At 37.6% G+C, this 26547-nt stretch overlaps 1 protein-coding gene across 3 annotated transcripts in view; it reads right to left on the bottom strand.

The window, feature by feature from the left end:
• The window catches only part of Kifap3 (kinesin associated protein 3), a 134776-nt gene that overhangs the window by 63642 nt on the left and 44587 nt on the right, over positions 1-26547 (bottom strand). For all 3 annotated transcript variants that reach the window (XM_021160355.2, XM_029478213.1, XM_021160363.1), the window contains exons 10-11: positions 26237-26399; positions 6724-6824 (exon numbers count right to left, since the gene is read on the bottom strand). In XM_021160355.2, coding sequence (XP_021016014.1) covers positions 6724-6824; positions 26237-26399 — 264 coding nt within the window. The remainder of the gene's footprint in view (positions 1-6723; positions 6825-26236; positions 26400-26547) is intronic.

Here is a 26547-nt window from a genome sequence, read left to right as displayed (position 1 = left end):
AATGGTGTCAGCGTTTCTAAGCTTATGTCTTTATTGGAGGTATAATGTTAGCAGTTGTCATGTATGCATGATTTCTAAAATTGCAGACTAGATACTGAAACTTGTGCACAGACATAAAATGAGAAAAGAAACTCAGACAGAGATGAAGAGAGGGCTTGAATAGTAACAAAGAGAACTCAAGAAAGACAAGCTAAGTTCTATATGCCAACAGCTATCTAGCTCCTGTTTATTATGTGTGTGTGCTTATGTTTCTGTGGATGTGTGAGGAGGCAGCACGGTGCACTTGGGGACCTTCTTCAGGCGCTGTGTACCCTGTTATGTGAGACATAGTCTCCTGCTGGAGCCTGGAAGTAACCACAGGGCTGAGGAGCAGTCCAGGCCTCCCTACTCAGGTGCCATCACCCTCACCTTTCCCTTTTTGAATACAGATTCTAGGAATCAAAATTGGGAGTTTGTGATTATGTGGCAGACATTTACTGACTGAGCTATCTCTCTAGCTCTAAGCCAGTAGCCATACATAATTTAGATTTTTTTTTTTTTAATGAGAGACACTGTCCATAAAACAGAAATGAGCAAGTTTGTACGATTCAGAAAACATTTGTCTATTATGGGGAAATCAACAAGTTAAATTAGTGTGTATTAAGTAAAGATATTTTTGGTAAATCAATGTTGCTTATAACAGGTAAAGATAAGATAAATATATAAGTTATATGATATATATATATAAAATAAAGTTATAACATATAAAATACTCTAAAACATATAACCTTAATGTTTTCATGTTATATTTTAGGATAATATCTTTTAGAACCACACACTTTCATTAATCAGATTTAGTTGTTTTAAATTTTGAAATTATAATTGCATTATTGCTTTCATTTCTTTTTCCCTCTAATCCCTTCCATGTACTTCCCACCAAACACTCTCTTTCAAATTCATAGCCTCTTTTTTTTTTAATTGTTTATTTTTTATATATCAAAGTAAGTTTTTATTTTAGAAGCCATTTTGCAAACTACAGTTTTAATTACTGTCCATGTTAGCTTCAGATATCTCCAACAAGATCAAAATCAATAATTTTTATTCTTAGTAAAAAATAGTTTGAAAACAAAACTAAGAACACTATTCAATTCCAATTGTCATGCATGATTCTAATAACATGGTAGTAACCTACGTGCAGGGGCTCTCTGACAGGTGAACCACTGCTGTGTATCATGCCCCCCCCACCCAGAGGGCCGATCACAAATCACAGATGTGTTACTAAGGAACCTCTGAGGAAAAGATCATTAACACTTAGTTATGTTATACTATAAAAAGACTCTACACCAAAAATAAAATGATCTTAATCTACTTGTAATATATTTAACAGATTTGCTGTCAACCAATTAACAATAAATAAATTAGCAAAAAGTATGGGTGATTATCCATTGATTAATATTATAGTATTCCACACTATAATTCAAAATGGGCTATTACTATCTTCAAAACTTTTATAATAAAAATCTATTCCACTGAAGCAATGCTTTAAGAAGGCAGATTATATATTGTAACAAATTAGCCTTTGAAGTATAAAAATTACCTTTGAGAAATGAGATTACAGGTGACATGTTTACAATCTATGGATTAAAAAAATTTTTTTCCTTGCTAAATCCCTTGTAGAAAGAATCAGGTTTTTAAAAGAATATATGGCTTGAAAACTCTATTACCTCATTATGAAAACTGAGAGAAAATTTAAGAATGAGTGAAATGTATCCTAATAGAAAATCATTGTTTCATCACAATAAAAACACTTCAGTTTAAAACACTCACATTTAAAACCAGCTTAATTCGAACTCCAAAAGCCTTGCTGCAGTTGTCTTTAATTTGATTGCTACCCATGGTACTTCAAACACAAAGGTAATTACTGACAACTAGGAAATATTAAAACTAGATTTGTTCTGTTTTAACTGTCTATTTTCATCTCTTACTAATCTGACAGGAAAGCACTGAAAGGTCTTCAGCCTCTGCAATGAAGAAGCAACAGTGCTCAATCAGACAGGTCCCATATTGAGTATCAGATACCAAAGACCCACGACTGAAATCACTGTGTCTAGACTCTCTGGCACCTGACTTCACTTATTTACCAGTGACCAGAGGCCAACCCCCACAGCTCTCTGTATTCTCATACACCTCTCTACCACCCCGCCCCCCTACCCAAACATCTTTGAATGATTATGCCAGAACTGTGCATGCCGCAGGAATCTCTTCTGACTGGCTACTCCCTAGCTCTCCTGTTTGAAGTGATGCTCTGGTTTCTGAACTCAGCAGATAATGGCAGCAAGAGCAGAGAGGGCTGTCAGAAGGACGTTTACCAGCATTCAGCTAAAAAGAAGCATGTAGATCAAAGTAGGGCCAAACAGGACAACCGCGGTAGAAAACATGTGGATCACTCTGAGGGCTCTTGCATGCTGTTCTGGGGCAAAATATTAAATAACACCATGACATCACTACCTAACCATGTGCTTTGATTGGCCATTCTATTACCAATAAATACTTTTATAAGCATCTGGATGGAATTTGCACCTATTTAAACAAAACATGCAGCTCAGAGGTCTAAATAACAATGAACTGTTAATGTGTACTTTTAACTATTATTAGACTACAACCATTAACTCCTGGTTATCCAAATGTGCTTACCTGAAACAATCCACTCACTGAGCCCATTAAGATCATAAAAAACAATGACCTGAACTCAGATTGTGAGGAATAATGACAGATAGCGGAAGAAAATGAGAACACACTGAATAATTACAGGCAATAAAGTACAAAGAAAGCAAAGTGATGCAATATTGGGTGAGATTAGGAGGAGTGCTGCATGCAAGATTGCCTACTCTGGACATTTAATATTTTCAGAAAGGGAATTCTAATCTAACTACAGGGCTATCCTTAAAACACTTACACTGCACTGTGAATGAGTAGAATAAGAAAGACTCACGTTTTACTAAAAGTTATACCTTTATTTATTTGTAGTCTAGACAGCACATATGCATGCATGCACGTGTACATGCATGTGCGCGCACGTGTGTGTGTATAAGAGAGAGAGATCTTACATAATTAAGAATATAATCACACTAAACATTCTCTCTGATCATTAAATAGGTAGGAATCACTGCTGAGCCATTGCATATCTGCCTTCAAAGTTACTTAGTCTCTGAAAAATTCAGGTGTTATACTTGAAGATCTTTATTTTTAATCTTTAAATAAAAATTAATGTCAATAATTCAAAAAGAAAAAAACTCACATTGACCTGCAGCCACTGCCACTGTAACAGGGCTTTTTTAAAATGCATAGGTCATTTGGTGTGCTGTCCTGAGTAAGCTTCCAGCCCCACTGGAACCTTAAGTGCTGCCCTGACAGGAGTACATTTTCAACTTCTGAAGGAAATATTCTAATTTTGTTTTATTTTTTATTTGCTTTCTATTATCCTTTTATTTTTCAGTGAAAGTAGGTGGCAGCAAAAGCATGCTAGCTTTTCCCTAAGTAGGTCAAAACTGGACACTGTGAAATAAAGGTTATAGGCTAAATGGCACTCAGGAATAAAACATATTCTACAGTATCACTTGGTTCTATTAATATATTGCCTCATCCTAAACACTTTCAAGATATTTACAATATAATTTGGCATGCATAATTTCACAATTCCTCTAAAACCCAAAACTTCCGAAAGATAAAGAACTAAGAGAATAAATAAAATACATAATAAACCCACAAACTGTCAAAACCTAAATGGGTTTTGGAAGATTTGGCTCATGAAGTATACATGTTAAATGTTTTAAAATTCCATTATCAACATGTGTGATATCAAACACTCTGTCAAGTAAACCCAGAGGAAGTGTATGGTTCAAAAGGATGGAGGCCTTGTACACACTAAATTTTAAGCTGCAATCCCAACCATGCCTAAACATCAACCTAAACAAGCTCTTCTTTTTCAGCCATTTACAGTTTTTTTCTTCTTGTATCTGACAACATGCATTTTACAGGAGTAGGATAACTCAAAATTCAACATCAATGTAATAAGTTTTCTACCTCTTCCTGAATTGTTTATTTCTCTTTTAATGTTATTGTTTTTAAAAAACTGAATCTGGGTTAAAAAGTAATTCTTTGAGAGGATACACTTTTGGGGGGCTGCTTTCTTACTAATATCCTATAGTCAATGAAGCTCAGATCCTGCAAAGCAGAAACTTCTGGAACCTTGGAGGCAGGCTGCAGTGAGCTACCTGTGACCTCGTTTGGACACAGCTACTGTAACATGCTGGACAGTTTGCTTACACTGGATGGGCTATCAGCTGATACAGGTTACCACTGGGAAGACATGGCCTATTGATAAGATGTACTAGGGCTTCTTTGAAGGACATCTTTTGCTACAAACATTCAATGAGTTTATTCTCTCACACAGAGGCTAAAAAAGAGTCCTTTGAAATAGCATCAATTTTAAATGCATGTGAGGAAAAGGTTAAAGTTCTGGAAAAGCAAATTTAATTCCGAATGAATGAAGGACATCGATTAGAAATAGCGGGAAAAGAAACCTGAGCTGCCTTTATTAAGGGACAAGGAGTGGTAGAGTGCTAGGAGTTTCTGCACAAAGGGGATCCAGTCTTGTTCTCACTGTTTTCACATACTCATGTTTATTTTATGTGTGCACACTGTCTGAATTTCCTTTGTTATTTTAGAAAACTCTTCCATAAAAATAATATAGTAAAATACCAACCAGTGTTCCAAGCCTCCTGGTTTCATGTTATTAGAGCTTCATTTACTGGTGACTAGTGGATAAAGTGAGTCCATGAATGTAATGTCCCTGAGAGTATAATCACTAAGTCTCCAGCCTTATAAGTCCGTAGTCTTAGAGTAAAAATAGGTATGCTTCCTCAAGACCAACAGACCTAACATATGAAACATATCATAGAGTTGAACCATGGAAAGTCATTCTTTCAAACGGCACCATAAAAACAAAAGAGTCTGGATGGGGCATTTTGCTATCAAAGAATGCACAGTAAACAAAACAAAAACGTATGGGAAACATGGGAAAGAGTTATTTTAATTTCAAACAGTTGAAAGAGTACAAAATCAATCTTATTTATCAATAATATTCAAATAATATTCAAAAAAAGTTGAATTAAATATTTATAATAGAATATAGATACTGAACAATGAAAAATATTCACCTTCACCAATATTCTGGAAATGCATATACATCAAAAATTAGATTTCATATTTTATAGAAATTTTATATCTTATGGAAATAATGGTAACCATTATCATTAAGGGTGAAAGATGGCTAGAAATATAAACATCCTTTTTTAGAAGGTAACTGGGTCAATATGCAAAGACTTGGGCTCTTTCTTTTTGATCTAGGTATCCTGCTGTTATGAACTGAAGCTAAAGAAAACTCAAAGAAGTGGATAAGCACTCAGGACTGCAAAGATGCAGATAAGCATCCATGATTAATTCTGTCATGCTACCTTCATGTGCTTACACACATTGAAGCTTTATGTGGTAACCTGGAAAAATCTAAGCACATAATTTAAAAGAATTTAATTGTGATTATTAAGCACAATATTATACAAGTATTAGAGACAATTTGTAGAGAATATTCTACTACATGAGTAAACATGATCCATTCATAAATCCAGCCATATATGAAGCTGTTGTATGTGATGTAACCTAATGCATTACTACACTCATAATGCCTAAGGGGGAGAAGTGGCAGCTTAGCAGTTCCAAGCATAGGCTGCTCACTCAGACGGCCTGCATTTGATTCCCAGCACTGCAGTGACGGCTCACACCCGTCTGTATCGCTAGTTCCAAGGGACTGGACACCCTCTTCTGGCCTCTGTGGGTACTGTATACATGTGCTGCATAGTCAGTCAGGGAAACCTCATACACATAAAAAATACAACTCAAGACAATGCAGAAGGGTACCCAGGTGTTAAAGACCACTGGAATATGGATGGCCACTCTGCAGCTGCTGTGACAGGCATCAAGCATTCTATCAAAGTACATCTAGCCACTACATGCTATGTTCAGCCCTAGTTCTGTACTTCTAATTTTTTTTAAAATAAAAATTGTATTATTAGTATTAAGAAATAGTTTACGGAATAGGAGATCTAAAAATAAGAGTGAAAATACTGATCTTTAAAAAAGATTTAGTATTTTATTTTTTTAAACTAGGCCTTTGGGGATTCTGTGTAATGTGTTTTGATCCCATTCATCCACTTCCTCCAACTCTTCCCAGACCAAACTCCAGTTCCTCCCCTCTTTGCTGTCACCCAATTGGATTTTCACAAGTCTAATTGTGGTGCTACTGCATTCTTCAACGTGTGGACTCCCAGGGGCAACTTCTTAAAGAAAACCAACTCTCTCCTAGCAGCTATCTATTGCTAAGAGCGCCCTGGCCAGGGACAGGACTTCATCTCTACCTTGCTCTCTATAGTCATGCTCGGTCTGGCTTCAGACTGCACAGGGCTAGCATGTACTGTCATAACTATGAGTTCATAGGTATAGGTGCCGTGCTGTGTCTGGAGGACTCTATCCCTCTAGTCATCCACTGCGTCTGACTATTACCGTCTTCTTACCCATGATCCTCTCTTCCACAGTGATCCCTGAGCATTGAGGAGGGAGATGTAATACAGATATCTAATTTAGAGATGAGCATAGTTCTCAAATGTTTTCCTCACTTCAGCCTCTTACCTGTGGTATGCAGTCAGTATATGCAAACATTGACTTAAAGCGGTCATCCATGCTTATATGGTAAAGCACACACATTGCTATTTGTTTGTAGTTTTCATTGCCTGGGGACAAAATAAACAAATCATAGACATAATCCTAGATGCCATACATGTATATTACCTGTGCTCAAGTTTGTGAAGTTATATACTAAAACCTTTTAAACTGCTAAATCAAATATTTATATAACCTTAATCAGGAAAACATGTTGAGCTCACTATTGTAAACCTGAATTTTGAGTCGCTCTTATGTTAACTATGAAGTTTCCAGGCCAATGCCCACTTGATATATTTTTGGGAAAATAATTTAATTCCTAAACATTTATTGTCCTCAGCAACCTAGAATGAAGCAGATTGAATCATTAACCTCCCCTCTCTTAGAATTGCATCAAAATATAAATTAATAAGTTGATTTGCAGTGATTATATATAAAAAGTATTATAAACAGGCATATTTGAGTTCTAGGTAATGAAGCCTGGAACATCACTGAATTGCTGACGCAAGCAGAACGGCATCAGGAACATAAAAAATAAAATGTCACAGAAAGAGACTACCAAAGGTCAGAAATTCTCTGTAGTCTGGAGCTTGCTCTGGAGTTGTTCTGAGGTAATATTGCTCTAGGCTAGGGAATTCACTCAGCACAGAGGGCTTGCCCAGCATGTGTAAGTGCTTTAGCTAGAGCCCAAGATTCGTATGTATAACAAGGTAATTAATAACAATAGTGACTAACAGTGACAGTATTGAGCATCTACTATGCAAAGGAGCCATACATTAGACACAGCACAGCGCTGAATCTTCAGAAAAATCTTCAAATAGATCTTATCATCCTTCGGATGAGGAACCTCAAGCCTGGAGAAAGCAGGTACTTGTCAAGGAGCTTTGAAAAGCTGGGCAGAGATTTAAACACAGGCCTGTCTGCTCTCAAAATCTCTTCCCAGTTATAGTGAGTGCTCTTAAACATTCTTATGTCATAGGGAGGAACATTTTTCTGCATAAGATATTATCAGGAGTCAAGAACATTAAACATGATTAGATGATAAAATAAAGTACATTTTCAAGCAAAATTATTTTAAATTGGGACAACATATCTTTTAAAATCGGTTGATTCTGGCTATTCTGACAAGGTCATGTATAATCTCAGCTATTCCAGGAAGGTGTGGCAGGAAGATCTCAAATTCAATGCCTGGTCTACATCATGAGTTCAAGGCCCAGCCTGGCAATTTAGTAAGAACCTGTACCTGTTCCCTGGTCTACAGAGTGAGCTCCAGGACAGCCAGGGCTACACACAGAAATCCTGTTTCGAAAAAAACCAAAACCAACCAACCAACCAACCAACCAACCAACCAACCAAAACAAAAGAACCTATCCCAAAGTAAACAAACAAACTAAAAAATAGGACTGGAAGTTTAGCTCCTTGTTCAAGAGGTTGCTTAGCATGTATACAAACTCTAGGCCAATTTCTAGTTCTGCCTAGGCATACTGTTTATATCAGTAATGAAAATCACTCCTCTGGATAAAACAAAACAGGTTAATATATACTATATGTTTCACATATGAAAAGACAAGTAAATATTTTTTTACGGTAAATAAAATTATGGATTAATAATTCAATCACTTGGAATATAATATGGGGGAAAGTAAAATTTATTTTTCTTTATAATATTATAACAAGTCAAAATCTGACTTTAGTAGAGAGCACAGTGTGTATATTTTGTTGTTGTTGCCGCTGTTTTGAGATAGAATCACCTTTTGTGGGCCTGGCTGTCCTGGAACTCACTATGTAGCCTGCTGGCCTCAAGCTCACAGAGCTCCATCTGCCTCTCCCTCCTAGTGCTGAGGTTAAAGGCCTGCCACTTCAATAGGTCAGTCTGATTTATTTTGAGGTAAATTTCAGCTCTCTTACTTGAAAATGAGGAAAGCTGAAGGAGATCTTTGAGAGAAGTGGTATAAATGCAGAGCATCATCTTAAATGTAAAGGTAAGAATGATGACAGAGTACGTAATCTGAAGATGGAGGCCAGTAAGCCAACAGCTGTACAAAACATGTATTTATTATTTGAGGACATGAATTTTATTTGGAGCAAAGTATGGTGTAAAATATGTGACACTCTAAAAATAAAGTAGGTGTTCCTGATGCCAACATTTTGAGACCAGAACAATCTACAATTCACAGATTTTAATAATCATATTTTTTATTTTGACATTTAATTGTGGTTATCTGTCACAAAAACATGTTTACATAGGTTTTATGGTATATGTATGTAAAGGAAAATGTTTTCAATTTTGTTTTCTAAGAAGGCAGGTATCTTTATATTTGGTTAGACTAGACTTGTCCAGTCTTAGCATCTTCCCTACAGGAACTAAGATACTACACCACCTTGGGTCTTGAAGATTCTTGTACTCTAAAAGCCGCCATCTTCTTGTTCTTCCAGTCATTTTCTACAGGAATCATGGGGTGGATGGTATGATTTTCTCATCAGGACTCATGAGCCATAAACCCCACCTAAACCACTACAGTTTTATATATACTCTTCATGGCAGGGCTTTTAAATGAACACTCCCTTTAGAGTTATTTATAGTAACTTTCCCTAATGGCATCCCAAGAAAAAACAGGCTGCCAGCCATTGGTATGTGGGCATTGGTAAGGTCTGTGCATTTTGAGCAGAGCAGTGGACAGATGGACTATTTTGAGAAGTATGTCTTAATAACTGATGTGAATTAGTCAAATCTGTTTAAGCAATAAGAGCAGGGTTGAAAAAACCAGCCCACTCATTATGATTCCTTTGGTATTTATGGCAATAAACATGAATCATGATGAACTCACTGGCTATTAAACGCAGAGGTCTAAGCACTTTGATAGGATTTCCACAGGACTTCACCGTTAACTAGCTGGGTCATTATTCCAATGTGTTACTGAATTATCTTAGCATTTGTGCAGCCGTTCTCCCCAAAATTGGCCATTCCCAGCTGAGGGCAGTTAATACCTTAACAAACTGGTCATTAACTCCAATAACTGATTTTGTGGGAATTATTGCACATATAAAGTACATTCAAGAGTTTATATGAAGTCTTGTCCTCCTTTTCTTTTTAAAGAAATTTACAGCTATAGTTCAGCTGGAGCAGCTAAAGCAGGAAGAAAATCAGTTTTCTGGGCTGCTCTTATACTTGTTTTTCAAGCACGAGGCAAAACACATGTTGATCAGTTCTGAGTTTTAAAATGTTCTTATTTCTTTCATCTCTAAAGTGACCAGGAGAAACGTCACTCGGCCATTAATTTTATAAGACACTGGAGATTTTCCAATCACAGATCACTCAAACAGAAATGTGAATTTTGAACATTAGAATATAAAGTCAAAGTTCTGTTCTTGCTACATTTCCCAGCTGAACACTAGATCACAGTGAACACCCACATGATGAGCCACATTATTAGCCTGATTCTCCTTCCCTTCTACACCCCATGTCCTCTTAGTTAAAGAAGAATAGAAACAGAAACACACCTCTACTAGAACAGTGCAGCACCGAGGTGATACATCACCCTGAGTTCGCTCTAAGAATACAGCACGCTACAACTATCATGTCTAAGTCTAATATAGAATTAGAGCTCTTAATGCCGATTAATAATATAGTATGGAGAATATGCCACAGGTTAAACCAAGCTCTCAAAACTTATCTGCAGCAATTATTGAATACAAATATCTTCTATATCAAAATGTACTAAAATGAATTTAAGATTATTATTGAAAATAATTTTTCTGGTGGGAGGGATTGGAACTAGAGCCTGCTTGATAAGCTCTTTACCAACAAGCCACATCCTCAGTCCTAGAACATCTTTAGTAGATACTTCCATATAATTCTATGCATAGTTCATTACAGCAAATATATGCAAATTACTATTTAAGTAGGTTACAGTGGAATTTGGACAATCCAATTTTCAAGACTGCAATTCTAGTGGGTGGTCTTTGTTTTATAATAGACTTACTGACAGCAGCAGCTAGATGGGGAACTGAAATGATCAACACAACAACTGAAAAGCAAGAGTTAAGTGGGAAAACTGAAAGCACCTACAGGTTACGATGGTCAGTACAAACCAAGCTTAACATATCAAAATGAGAAATACAATTGGCAAATCTACCATTATGCTAAAAATCAATTTAAGCTAATTTTGTACTAATTATTCCAAGGACTCTAATATTCAAAAAGTAATCTAATATCCAAAACAGACAAATTTTCATTCTTTTTAAATATATTTTCAACCTGTCTTCAATTAGTTTATTACCTTGTTTGTAATTTTTTATTATGTCCAGAGAATACTGTTGCAACTTGTTTGTTATTATCTGGCTCACTTCAGATACAAATGATAAAGACCAAAATAAATCCCTTTAAAAGAACCGCTTTCTAGCTCAGAGTGGAAACCAGCCACTTAATGTGCCAAATTTCACCATGGAGCATGGAGACAGCCCAGGCAACATTCACACACACACAGTATTGGAACCAGCTGGTGATACAAGAATCTTAGGGAAAAAAAAGTTCCTTGATTTAATTGGGAAAACAGGAGGAAGCATAAATTTTACTGCCATTAATAACTTCAAGCATCTTGATATGGTTGTACCTCAGCCTGACAGAGACATGTGCTTTCTGTTAAAGTGTTTGCCACATCTGACCCTATTGTTTGCTCACTTGATCAGGTAAGAAAATGTAGGTTTATTCACAGGATAAATGAGGCTATTCTGTTTGAACAATGCAGTCTATGGGAAGTTGCCTTTTGAAGCAGATGTGTGAAATTTCCTAACAGTTTGGAAATAACCAGGCAAAACCAACTTACTCTGAAAGAATGAACTTATTTTCTTAGAGAAAACTACAATAAGAGCAAACTAATTTCAGAAAACTGGATGGGAAAACAATAATCTGACCATTTCCAGTTTTTAATAAGCGAATCTAAAAAGCCCACTTCCAAAGTACTTTTGCTCTTTTACAAAATAGATACATTTTATTCATTAATTTATGATGTTGTTGGTAAACTGAAAATTATAGACACACACACACACCTTGTATAAATTTAACCTGGTGGGAGAACTTCAAAGATGGTTAGAATATAACTTTGTCAGCTTTTTAAAGAATAGTCATAAGAAATAACCATATATATCTGTGTATAGTCACAGTTTACAGTCCAACAATACCTTCTGGTGGTCGCCAACAATAAGTGCAGTCAGCTTTGTCTAAACCAGAAAGCCCAAACGCGTAACTCCTGAGCTGCATGAACCCCTATGGGTTAGGAACCCCTGGGAGTACCAGCCTGCCGCAAAGACTGCCCTAACAGTGCTCTCACTGAGAGCGTGCAACTGGCTCAATGTAAGCTTTGGAACCTAGAGAGCCCAATAACGTTAGAGCACGCACAGACCAACCAAAGACATTATGACCTGGCTATACACTTTAAACTGCAAAACGAAGGTCTCTGCTGATAGAAGTTTGATTCAAGGTTTAAATTATGGAGAAGAAAAGAGAGGCCAAACAGTAAATTTTCCTGCGTGCAATGGTGTATCCTGTGATCTAACACTTAGAGGTCTCAGGCTAGGCTAGCCTATGCAGAAAGCAAGACCACATCTTTAAAAAGAAGAAAACAAGTAAGAAAAAGAAAAAAACACAAATGTATGTAAAGTTAAATACAGAAAAGTTTCATGCAAATAGTATTGAGAGCCACAATGAGTCAGAGAGTGTGACTCTGAAGGTTTCAGGAGAAATGAATGAGTTAATTTATAAAGTTAATTTACATATAGGTTCAAAAATGTATATTAAAATGCTTAATACAGGCTAATCTCAAATTATGTGAAATATAAATCTGATTTTTAAATTTTAAGAAACATTCTAATTTTTGCTTATAAATGGATTAAATAGTTATCCTAGGGCATTAATTACTTATTTAATGTCTATATATTTATTTTCTGTATTCATTTTTAACTATGTGTATCTGTGTCTGTGGGGCTGTATGCACAAGAGTGCAGGTGCCTTGAGACAGAGGCATCAGAGCTCCTGGAGCTGGTGTTATAGGATATGTCAGCCACCTGATACAGGTATTAGGAATGGAGCTTGGGTTCTCTGCAAGAGCAGTAAGTGCTCTTAACCACTGAGCCACCTCTCCAGCCCCACTTTTGCATACTTTTATTTGGCCAAGTCTGGAATAACCCTCTTGTTTTATATATTTGAGTAGTGCTCTTAAACTACCTACAGGGGGCGGACTGTGCTTTTATTTCCCTCCCAATGTGTTAAGGACCAACGCTTTAGTAAAGAATAATAAAAATAAAAAATTTTTAAAAGGACACACAAAATAAATGTAAAATAGTTAATACATTCGGGACACCATATTTCTTTGGGGGAAACTTCTGCATATATGTACTTTCAATTTCTGAGCTTATTCATTAGTAACAGATTAAACCAAGCCACACTTGGACTATGATTCCTGTCCTTACACAATACATTAATGGAAGCGAATTTAGTGAAATATATGGGTAAGATTAAGATTAAGGTACTACTGTGATGCTAAGGAAGGTAAAATAGATGACGCAGATGGGTGTGGTGCTACTATATGTCACTGTGCTACCACCACCATCTCTCTCCTTTCTTCATCTTTATCACAATGAACATTTGTAGGACTTTCTAATGACAGAATCAATATATACTTCTCACATCAGCTAGTCTAAACTTTTTGGATAGGTCCTAGTTTGTTTCCTTATTTTCTAAACAGGATGACAGGATGTGTGAATGTGGAGCAGACCTCCCTAACCGTGTCCTCTCCTCCATCTCCCATCTAACCACGCACTGAATACTGACAGTCTACAAAGCCTCTGATCATGTTCTAGGTCCTGCAGACACAGAAGTGAGGACCAGTGAGTGAACTATTTTCATGAAGCTTACAGTACCTGAGAACTGATGGGCGGTAGTGGTAGTCACAGGTTGGTAGTGCAGCAAGACAAATCAAGATGATTATGTAAAATATATGACAATTACAAAGTATAAGGAAAACAAGGCCAGAGCAAAGTGAAATCAAGATCCAAGGTTTAAAACTGTTATTAAAATTAGACAGGAAGGAGACAAGAGACTAGGCCTCACGAATTAGTAGGGATTGATGTTTCAGGCAAAGGGAATGAGAAGCAGTGAAGGTGCATTCAGCCCAGGAAGCCATTGTGGCCTCCACAGGAGGGAGGGAGAAAACAATCAGAGATGCCCAGAAGCTGGGAGGTAGAACAGCACAAGAATCTCTGGAGGGCACTGTGGGAGCTCTGCCTTGGAGATGTGTAAAGTTACTGGAGGGTTTTGTTCAAAATTTGCTTTTAATTTCCTTTTCTTGCTGTTTTTACTTATTATTTTATTTGGCTGTTTTCATGTGTGTGTACCATGGTGTCTATTGATTGTGGAGATAGAAAAATGTGCTGGACTCCCTGGAACTGGAGTTGTAAACAGTTGTAAGCCACTATGAGGGTGCAGAGAACTGAACCTCAGTCCTTTTCGAGAGCAACAAATGGTCTTACCAGCTTAACCATCTCTCCAGCCCTAATGATGGCTTTGAGTAGAGGGTTGAACTTAGTTAACAGGACAGTTTGGCATCTGTGCTAACAGACTGCAGGACAAGAGTGGAAGCACAGAGACCAGTTAAAATGCTACTCAATGAAATCAGGAGAGAGGACTGTGGCTGGGTGTAGGGAAGTGTGGTTCTATTTTAAAAACAGAGTGGACAGTTTGGATGCAAAGTAGGAGAGAACAGAAGAATCAAGACCAAATCTCCCAGTTTGGGCATATTTAACTAAAAAGAGGAAGTTCTCATTTACTGAAAAGAGAGAAGTCTAGGAATACTAAGTTTATGCACAGCTCAGGTGGAGACTGGGAGCTTCATTCTGAACCTGAATGCATAAGTCTTCAATGCTCACAGAGCTTAAGAAGTAGGATGTCTGGGAGTCGTCCTCACAGCGAGTATTCAGATGAGTGGACAATCACCAGAGGATCTTCACGGCTAGAAACTGAAGCTGGAGACAAACACCAGGCTGCATTCTAAGGTGTGTAGCCTGGAGATGAGTGGAAGCAGGAGACTGGATGTGACTGAGAAGAGGTGGCGGGGAAAGTCTAAAGGCACCACAGCCTGGAGAGCAGGAGACAACAATCCAAGGACGAGGCAACTGCAGAAATCTGTTCTGTAGTGTAGGGGTGTGATGATGGCATGTGAGGGAGGTTGTGTAGAGGTGAGAGATGGAGGTAAAAACATTCAAGTGTATGCAACAATGAGGGTAGGGAGAAAAAGAGGAGGAGGAGAGATGGGGGTGGGGGAACAGGCAGAAATGAGGTAATAATGTCCTTAGCTCCATTCTCAGCTCACTGCCTCTGTGGTAGTGAAAAGGGAGATGCAGTTAAAATCAAAAGCAGCCTCTCCAGCTTCCCTCAGACCTGCACCTGCTCTGCAGCTATGTCTCCCCACAGTGCTGTGGAGAAACCAGCCCTCCTCTCCAGGTCAGTGCTCCCTGCCCTGTGGTCCTGTGTCCCTTCTACTCTAGGCACTTGCTCAGGATGGGACAGTGAAGACAAAGTGGAGGGACAGAATTCTCACCTACTAGTATGTTAATCACCGGAATTTCTTGTATGATGCTGACCCTACTGTATTTAGGACCTCTTGACTCCTCTGTCAATTCTATACAGCACCAAGTAATTTAGAAAAACAGGGACAAAGAACAAGGCAGGTATTCTAACAAATGTCTAAAAGTGAAATGTCTAGGACAAATGAGAGGGTTTGTGGCATTAGCTATACAAATATAGAGTTGTTAGTAAGAACACGGATGGGGATATTAAAGAATAAATGTAATAAAAAATCAGAATCTAAGAAAAATCACATACATAAAACCCAAGGAAATATATTCTGACAAAAAAAAAATGTTTTCTTGCTGGGCGTGGTGGCGCACGCCTTTAATCCCAGTACTTGGGAGGCAGAGACAGGAGAATTTCTGAGTTTGAGGCCAGCCTGGACTACAGAGTGAGTTCCAGGACAGCCAGGGCTGCACAGAGAAACCCTGTCTCAAAAAAAAAAAAACAAAAAAAGTGTTCTTAGTGAGCTTCCAACTGCTGCTCTGAAGCCAGTGCATCCCCACTGCAGCCCTGGTGCCTGACCCCAGAGGTGGCAGCTTTAACTGTTCCAATGCAGGAGCTTCCAAAGTGAGGACCTAACACTCGGCAAGGTGGCCTCAAAATCACAGCATTTTAATAAAGCCTCTATGCAGTGCTTTCCTACTTTATTAAAAAGTGTTTCCCAGTTTTTAAATTCTTATTTTCTTAGAGGTTTAAAGCTGGTTTATATATGATACAGAGAAGATTTTCAAGGGAGACATTTGAGTCAGCCTCTGTGTAGTGAAGCTGACTGAATCTAAAAAGATATGTAAAATGCAAAACAGGGCCACCCTTCTCACTATTTAGGGGAGGGGTGTGAAAGTCATACTGACAGGTTTATTTATTGTCACAAATGCAAAAATTCACTTATTTAAGATGAGACTTGTATATTTGTTTATGTTTTTTTCACTTGAATTTAACTTTAAAATTAAGTTAATATTTTAAAAGCTGATGTTAAAACTCAGAACACTGCTCAATTTAAAAAGTAGACCAAAGCACAGCAGTAAAGTTCTAGCTTTACAGAACAGTGCAGAGTAATTGGTAGCGCACACTTTTAATCCCAGCACTCACGAAGCAGAGGCAGGCGGATTTCTGAGTTCAAGGCTAGCCTGGTCTACAAAGTGAGCTCCAGGACAGCCAGGGCTATACAGAGAAACCCTGTCTCAAAAAACAAAAACAAACAAACAAACAAAAAAAGAGTAATTCTTTCAAAGTGTGGCTACTACTGTTATGAAGTGTACACTTCTCATAGCACAGCGGATGCTGGATCAGGTCTCAACACTTGTCACAGGAACCAGTGTCACAATCAGCTAGCCTCTTCAAATGTTCCCATTTCGGCTGGGTATCTAGGCTTGTTTCCGTGATGATAATAGTCTCAGACATATCAATCTTCAACTTATAAAACATCTATGCAAAGCCACAGAGAATCTCAACAAAACACTTGCCTGGTACATCAGTAAAACTTTAAACCATATTTTGAAGTTATTTTTCAGCAACAGCATCATACATTCCCCAGGGTGCTGATGAATGAATCCACGGTGACAAGGAATTTCCATGTCATCTCCCAAACCCGACTATTCTGACATACGGAAGCGCTCTCGAGACACATCACTGCCACATGTCTTAAGGAGTTCTGACTGGAGATTATTTTTTTGAGAGGCTGATTCTTACATGAGCCAGAAAACCAATCCAAACCAAACCAAAACAAAAAACCAAAACCCAAAAACCTTTAAACACTTAGAAAGTCGGCACCACCGAAAGCCTAAAAACGCCATGTGAGTAAGGCCAAGCTTTCTATGTCTAACTCGGTTTGCAGATGACCACACTCACTGACAGCAGCAGATGATACACCTCCCAGATGTCAAGGAACCAGACACAGAAGCTCTGGGTGAAAGTGCAGAGGTGACAGAAATTGACTGGTTGAGCAAGAATAAGCAAAGGACCCTTACAAAATACCAAGAAAGTAACAACAACAACAACAATGAACTCAGTAAGTCTGACAGCAGTCAAGAAAACAAAGACAAAGGAAGATTTATATGCAGGATACAGAATTTTTCATATAACCAAACAAAATTTTGTAGCTCTTTAAGAAATAAAGCCTTCTTTTCTCCATGATTAGGAATAGAACAAAACTATCCAAACAAACCAATTTCAGTAAAGACACACACACACACATACACACACACACACACATTTAATGATTTTTAACATTTCTTATGATCAATTCCTTCATGTGTCTTTGGTAGTAAAAGAAAGAAAGAAAGGAAGGAAGGAAGAAAGAGAAAAAGAAAAAGCAAACTTCAAAATTCCTAAACAAAATACTTTAAATGATAAAATAATATTAGAATATTTTTGTTATATTTAATTTTGGGGTCTCCCAGAGCCACACAGGCTAAAAAAGCTGATGTCTTCTCCTTTGCTTTAATGACTATTCAGACTATACAACATTTTTAAGTGTTTGTGTTATTTCAGCTCATTTCTCAGTCACACTGTGCGTGGCCTTTAAGGTCAACCTCACAACAGCAGGGGTCACAATGCTACAGTCCTCAGAAGAGCCACAATTCACTGTACTTTAAGTTGCCTATTAACAGTAATAAAAAAAAAACAGTAAGAAGTTTAAATTATGGAGCTGTCAAATGGAGACAATACAATTAAAATTGATAACACTTCCACTGGAACAGCATAAAAATCACTTCTGAGAACTTGCATTAAAAGCATGGCCCTAATAAAAGTATCCAAAAACAAGGTTTTTCCATTTTTCTTTCAATTTCTATTTCATGGAGATCACTCTTGGAACATGCCAATAACCTAAAATAACTTAGTGTACAAAGTGTTCAACACATTAAAAATCACTTGAAAATAAAAAGAAACATAGGAAAAGATCAGAAACAGTGATATTTCTGAAGGTCTAGAGGAAAAGAAGTCTATTTCCTGCTAAATTTGTTTTGGGGTTGAATATTAAATCAATCAGAGGACATAAAATTAATGAGTACAAAATAATTATCATATAAAAAATAAGAAAAACATATATTACATATAGAAAGATAAACACTGTTGGAAACATGTTAAATTACATATACTAAATGAAATATATATCATATATATACATAGATATACACAATTGCATATATATGTATATATGTATCTGACATATTCATGTGAGCATTGTGTTGTAACAATATTAAATACATGTTACTCTGAGTCAAAGTCCTAACCTTTTCAAAGGCACAGCTTTGGTAGTAGTTTCTTACTATGCTTTTTACATAAGCTTGATGGCGAAACATCAGACATGTTAAATAGATCACTGGAAGACTCCACTGGGAAGGGCAGCTTCTTATGCTAGGAACTGAAGACTCAATTTTCTATATACATAACAACACATTAACAAATGCAATACCAGAAACTCAAGAATACCCGAAATGCAGTTTCTGTGAGCAAAGCAAAGCAGGACAGTCAAGGAAAACAGTTTCTGTGAGGAAAGCAAAGCAGGACAGTCAAGGAAAACAGTTTGCTCATTCAGAGTTGCAAGTCCCTGCGGGAGGCTGAAGAACACCATTACCAGGGTGAAAACCTTGGAGAATTTATTTGGAATTCAATTTAAAAAAATATACAATTCAAATAAGTTCAGTTGTCAGTTTGCAAAATCTCAGGAGATGGAGCTAACACATCATTATAGGGGAGGGCACTCACTGCTCTCCATACGCTGCTGGTACAAAGGAAATGGCTTAGCAGGGGAAGGAAACAACATTAAAGGAAAATACACTGCGCCTTGAAGCCATTCAGAAAGTGTACATTCTTGAGCACACTAATAATATCTATAGCTTTAAACTATGAATTATCTTCAGATTTGTAAACTTGAATGATAGGTATTCACACACAGCAGAGCCCGCACGGAGAAACTCAGACCACAAGGTAACTAAAAGCCAGATAAAAAGCCTAGAATTTAGTTACTGTCCTAAAAACATGGGATTAAAATCCCAGTTCCTCTAGGAACAAGATTATCAACCAGTAGCCACCTTTATGGTTAAGAACTTTCCAAACACCCCTGAGGAGCTGGGAGCCAACAGACTACCATCCAAATGAGGACGATTTTCTATGTTAGTGAGAAATCCCACCTTCAGCAGCTGGCCGCAGGTGCAGAAGAAACCATCCTGTGGGAACAATGCTACTCCCATTGAAACTTGTCTGCATGACCTCACAGGAGCAGAAATGAGACAATGCCAGCACGGCGACACCCTGTCTGAAACTGCTCACTTATGGTATACCTCTTCCCATCCCCTAATTCTTTCTCCCTGCATATGTACTTGGGGCCACTGAACCCTTTTATATGTGTCCTTTACAACGTGCTCCATCGATTACATCTCCTCTTGTGGCTTTTCACCATTTACCTCTCTTTAATTCCGTTAAAGTTCCATCCTGAAGTCAGGGCTCTTGCCCTAAAGCTCCAGTAACCGTCTTAAGCGCAGTCACCTTAGTTTATGCTTTAATCATATCACTACTTTAACCTACATAAAAAAATTTTAGAAAATACATCTGTAATTGATTTTAAGAGACTTCTTGCAAACTGAAAATCTATATCCCCACAAAAATCAGATATTGAAACCTAATCTTCAGTGTGAAGATGTGTCAGCCTGGAGCTTTTGGGAGGTGAATATATCATTAGGAGAGTGCCATGTCTGTTATGAAAGATAACACGATTATAGAGCAAAATGTGGGTAAAGTCTCCAGTAGCAGGCTTCCCACTTACGCTCTCTGGTCTGGCACGTACTCATGTGAGAACCCACTTCCCAGAGTGAAGGAAACCAGATAAGAGATCACAGCACATGATTTCAGGGTAATAATTACAAAGATACACTGAGGAAAGCAAGAAGGAAGGTACCTGGGTCTCAGTTTCTCCAAACACAAGCAACAAGCATCCAAGGAAACATCTTCTATAGGTGAGAAAGGGAAATCACTCCACAACACAAGAACCTACACCTTGTGAGCCCATAGTCGAACAGTACTGAACAGAGAGCTCCAGGGCAGGGATCACCAGGACAGAGGACTTGCCCTCTGGACTATGTATGCCCGGACAGTCAAGTGATACCTTCTACTGTCCTTTCCTCAGTTTTGTGCAACAGGACATGGAGAAAGACTCTGCTTTCTAGATGGCAGAAGAGTAAATTAAGAACAGATCAGTGATAATGAAATTCAGCAGCAGTGGATCCAGGATAGTATCTATAAACAGACCCTCTAGACCTGCCTGTTGGTATACTGATACCTAAGACAGAACTGTATCCTTGCTAACATGACCTGCAGCTGGCTGCAGGAGTCTTAGGTGGGTCTCGGTCACATTATGGACTCAACAAGATCTAGGCTCTAGGTGCAATCTGGCATTATGCTGTACTACCAGCCCTATACGCGCTCTAGACCCAAGCAGCATAAATAAGAGAACCAAGTCTACTTGGGAGAAGAAATGAGCAGGTACCAAACTGTTACTTCAGAATTTGATCCTCCCTTGGTGAGGTAAGTACCAAGTAAAATCCTTTTGTGTCTCTTGGCTCTAATAAAGGCTTGAAGTGGCAAACTATTCTTTTTAGGTATTCATAAACTCCAACTTAAACAATATATCAAGTTTGGCCAAGTTGGCTTTGGGCTTCTACAGCAGAAGCATTGAAGATAAGTAAATCAGGTACATTGCAAACTCATACTTAGGGTACCATCTAGTGGTGATACAGCAATAGTGACCACAGGCTCACAAGAAAATAAGAATCCTGATTTAGAAGTCCTGGAAGAAATGGACAAATGACAAGAGAATGGATTTCATCTAATTGCTAAAAGCATAGGTGTCCATTCGATTCCAATAAACATCAGTAAATTTTATAGACCTGCTATCTCACCACAAGCATAAAACAGGGCCAGAAACTGAGCAATGTTTATGAACTCATGGACAACTTAAAATTGTTACTCTGAGAACTCAAATTCATGTGAACACACAAAGTCAATAAGCTCTTACTTATCAGGCACAGAAGAAAGTAAGAAAACCAAACAAACCCTGTGCTGGGAAGCATGCTAAATGACAGGAAAATGTGACAGAAGGCGACAGCAAAACACATCAGGGTTCAAGGACAGGCCACTTGAAAACAGAGCCACAGGAGCCACTAAAGGATTGAGAAGAGGAACTGACTGAACAACTCTTGGAGTTATTAGACCTAAACAGACTGGAGAAGCCAAAGCAGTAGAAAGTTTATTCAAAGACAGTAACAGAAAACCTCTAAATGTAGAAATAAATTAAACAGCTACATACACAAAGGCTAAAGATTACAAGTCAAAATTCACAAATTCATAAGGTTATAACATAAAACATGTATGCAAGCTTCAAAAGTTAAAGACAAGATTCTTAAGAAGCAAGATTTAAAAAACAAAACAAAACTAATTTTCAAAGGTATCCCAGTGATCTGACAGTGGGCATACAGCAAAGCCCTCAGAGACAAAGCGAGGGTGGGCCTCTTAAGGTACTGGAGGAAAGAAAACCTGGCAAAATAACATCTCTGTGAGCATGCTAGGAGCTAGGAAATAGTAAAAAGGGGTAAAATGGAATATCAAAAAATTCAAAATGCAGGGAGTGTTGGAATATAAGCACACTATTTTATTTGAAGGCAAGAAAGGAACTACAAAGGAAAGAGCCAAAATCCTTTAACAAGTCATATAATGGCTCCAGGTCATCCTGACATGAATAATGACATTAAATTCAAACCAAGTAAACTCTCCAAGTAAAGGACAGAGGTGACAATGAAACTTATTACTTTATGTGTAAGAATATTTTATCTGCATGTGTATATTCACCCACGCATGTATAAAGGTCAGAAATGGGTATCAGATCCCCCAGGACCGGAGTTACACATGGTTGTGAGCCACTTGCTGAGCTAGCTCTCTAGCCAGGACAATGGATTATTTTTAGAGTCTCAATTAAGGCTCACACGATCTTTCAGTGGATAAACGCACTTGTCACTAAGCCTGACAGTCTGATTTCAATTGCTGGGTCCTACACGGCTGAAGGCAAGAATTAACACCCGTCAAGTGTCTTCTGATCACCATGTGCACCTGTGTGGAATGTACCTGCATACCCTACCACATATGCATGTGTGTGCACACATATAGACATGCTGAAATACATGTAATGAAATAGAAAAGTTCAATTATGTGATGAATATCTCTAAGAATACATGTATATTAAAAGCTAATGGGAAGAAATGGATATTTCACACAAATGGATTCTAAAAAGCAGTTATCATCTACATTTACATCAGAGGAGGTAATTTTTTCACTTTACATCCTGATTGTAGGCCCTCCTCCCTGTATCCCCCAGTCCCTAGCCCCTCTCCCCCAAGAAGTAATTTTAATCAAAAGTAGTAAAAAGAAACACGGAAAGTCATTCTGTAATAATAAGAGGATCACCTGTTCAAAGAAGAAAAACAATCAGAAACACATGAGCATCCAACACTGAAAGAACTCAACATATAAGGCAATCAAAACCTCAAAGGAGAAATCGGGCACCTTATCACACACAGATAACATCACAGGACTCAGTTCTGTCCGACAATCAGTGGGCCAAAAAGCCACATTTAGAACAACTCATCCAAGACCTGCAGAATACATACACTGACACCTGGGGTATGGCACAGCAGATCACATGCAGGCCACAAAACAAACCTTGGCAAATGAAAAGAATTACAATTATACCAATATCTTACCCAATCACTATGTAATCAAACTAGAATTCAATAACAAGAAACCATACAATTACTTAGAAATTTAACATATACATCCAATCAACTGATGAGTGAAGGAAGAAATTGAGAGGAAATTCAAAATGATTCTCAAACCAAATGTAAATGGAAACATAGCACAATGTGGAGCACGGCAGAGCCCTCAGTGTGCGAGGAAGTCCTGGGTGGATGTGTGCTGTCCATAAGAGCCAGCCATGTCTAGAACAAAGTCTCAGACCCACAAGAAGTTGGCAAAGCCTTGTCCTGGTGATGTAAGGCTCAGGCAGATGACAAAGTCTTCACATGGCCTGACTGTGAATGTTGACAGTGTGTTCAGAAATGTCCACTGTAGCCCAGAGTACCCTCTCACCCCACCCAGGTATTGCACAGAAGGCCTGATTCCAGCTTTTCTGTGTTTATGAATGTGTCTTTTTCTATCACCTCTATGCCCTAGTCAGGTCAATCCCTTGAACCTTATAAGATGCAAAACCATGTAACATACCAAAATCCAAGGAATACGATAAGAGAGAATTTTATAGCAATCAATATCTCTATCAAAATGTCAGTAAATCTCAAACAACCTATCATTGCATCTAAGAAATAAAAAACAATAAAAAAATCAAACCAATATTGAAAGAGATCACTGCAGAAATAAATAAAATAATAGATTAAAAAATAAGGGATCAACACAATTAAGAATTGGCTTTGTGAAAAGAAAAAACAAAATTTACAAATTCTATCTAGATCAAGAAAAAGGGAGAGAATTTTTAAGTAGAATTAAAGACAGAAGAGAAACAAATGTAACTGCAACACAGAAATACAAGGAATTGTTATATTTGTATGAACTCTATGTCAACAAATTTAGTAAGTGAAAAGAAATGGATACATTCCTGGATATGTATCCAAATTAAATCACGAAGACACAGAAAATCTGAACAGACTAATAATTAGAATCAACTAGGAATAAGACTGTGTGCTATCAACAAAGCCCAGGACGTATGGCTTGACTGATGAGCATGACCAGACGTTTAGAGAACTCAGAACAATTCCTTCCAAGCGATTAAAACAAGCAAACAAAACAACAACATAAACAGAAATCCAATGTTACCTTGGTTGAGAACTTGATAAATACACAATATTAAAACAACAACAAGAAACTACTGGCTAATAATCCTAATGAACACAGATAAAAGTAATTACTCACACATAAAAAAACATTCATTACCATCATGTGATATTCGCATCAGAAAGGCTTGTTCAATGCACACAAATCAATAAAGATGATATACCACATAAACAGAATGAAAAATTCATCATCTCATTAGACAAAACACAAACTAAACCAAAATATTTAATAGAATAAAGCATCCCTTCATAGAAGAAAACGGGGTGAATTTTGTGTTGAGGCACTGTACCTAAAGATGAAAGCCGCATGCAAGCCCAGATAATAGACTGACTGACCACAGGTAGGTTTCCTTCTGAATTGTAATCATTTGCAAAGTATGTGATCGCATATTAGAGAGCTTCCAACATTCTACCTTATTTAAATTAATTTTAAAAATACAGTGAATTGTCAATATACAAAATGAACAGTGAACTCCGATATACAAAGAGTGAGTATTAAAAAAAATTAGAGACATGAATGATCCAATCTTATTTTAAAAAGGTAAAACGATGCTTGGTAATGAAGTTTGATCAAAGTAAAAAATCTTCATAATATCTATAAAATATCTATGAATGAAATTGAAGGATACACACATATACACTCACTCACTCACTCACACACACACATATATACACTCACTCACATACACACGCATACTAACACACACAGACACACACTGCATCCTGCAATTCATGAAATGGAAAAATAAATATTACTAATTATCCATGTTACCCAAATTTACAGATTCTCTATAATCACCATCAAAATATCAATGACATTCTCCATAGAACTAATAAAAATAATACTGAAGTTCATATGAAATCACAACATTCTGGCCAATCAAAGCAATTTTGAGGAAATAAAAAGCAAGAGACATTACTTGCTTTCAAAACCTATTAGGTACAGTAACTTGAGACTATAGGTTCTGGATTAAAAAAAAAAAAGGAAAGGAAAATGGACTAGAGGAGAGGAGCTGGGGCAAACCCAGGCATCTATCATGATTCCAACAGAAGTCTGCTGAGCACAGGCACTGGAAAAGAGCTAGGCTCCCACTAAATGGCACTAGCAAGAACATCGTATACATGGAGAAGACACTAGACACTTTTAGTCATCGTATACAAAACCAACTTAAAATGGATTAAAGACTTAAGTATCAGACCCACAACTGTAAGCCTATTGGACAAAACTACAGGAGAAATGTTTCAAGACATCATAGTGGAAAATGAACTTTTGGAAAAGACCCCAAAAGCTTAGGGAACAAGGCCAAACTGAGTAGTATATAAAAACTCAGAGTCTACAGAACAAAGGCAATAGCAGAGTAAAAAGAGAATCTACAGAATGGAAAAAAAATTATAAACCTTCTGTTTGATAGATGGTTAAAATCCAGAACATAGAAGGAATTCTAAAATTTCAGTTAGTAGTTAGTAAAAGAGTACAATTAAAAGTGTGAACCAGACCTCAGCCGGGTCAGGGTAGCTGGTCATGCACTGGCAGCTGGGGAGCACAGAATGAGTGGGAGGTATGGCTGGGCTATAAATCCTCATGGCCTGCCCCAACTGGCAGCTTCCTTCAGCAAGACTCCACCTCCTAGGGGTTCTACAGCACCCCCAAATGGTGCCAGGGCACTAAGTGTTAGAACACATGAGCCTGGAAGGGGCATTTACATTCAAACCATACAGAGGAATAATGAGGTCAAGGTGTTTAAGGTCCTATTCCAGTCCATTCTTCAACTAGGAATCCTGGGATAGGTCATAATTTATTAATATGCTTATTCTTTCACTCTTCAATTTTCAGTTAGAAGAAGCTTATAAGTTCTTATAAGATCCCCTTATAAGGGTGATCTTTTCATAGACATCTTTTCTACACTAGGTTGAGCTAATAACGTGGCAAATGTCAAGAAACAGCAGCATCTATGCTAAAGCATACCCAGGAGTGCAGTGAGCTTCGGGAGAAGTCCAACTTGTACCATCTTGTTCCTCAGGCCTGTGTCAAATGAGAGGTTTAAGAGGAGCCGGAGGGTGATATTCAGGAGATCTTCATGCTCACAGGGTATCATTTTTACCAGTTTTTCAACAATATCCATCTCTACCTATAGTGAAAAAATATTTGCATTAGATTACAAAACAAGATTATATAAAAGGTTTCAACATAACCTGTTTCTATTACGTATAACTATTTCTTTCTTTCTTTTTTTTATCTTTTCTTTATTTTAGGGAAGCCTAATAAGCTTTCTTTTT

Source organism: Mus caroli, chromosome 1 (assembly GCF_900094665.2).
Source record: "Mus caroli chromosome 1, CAROLI_EIJ_v1.1, whole genome shotgun sequence".
NCBI lineage: Eukaryota > Metazoa > Chordata > Mammalia > Rodentia > Muridae > Mus > Mus caroli.
Note: the sequence above shows the minus strand (reverse complement) of the source record. Positions and strands in the feature narration are given on the sequence as shown.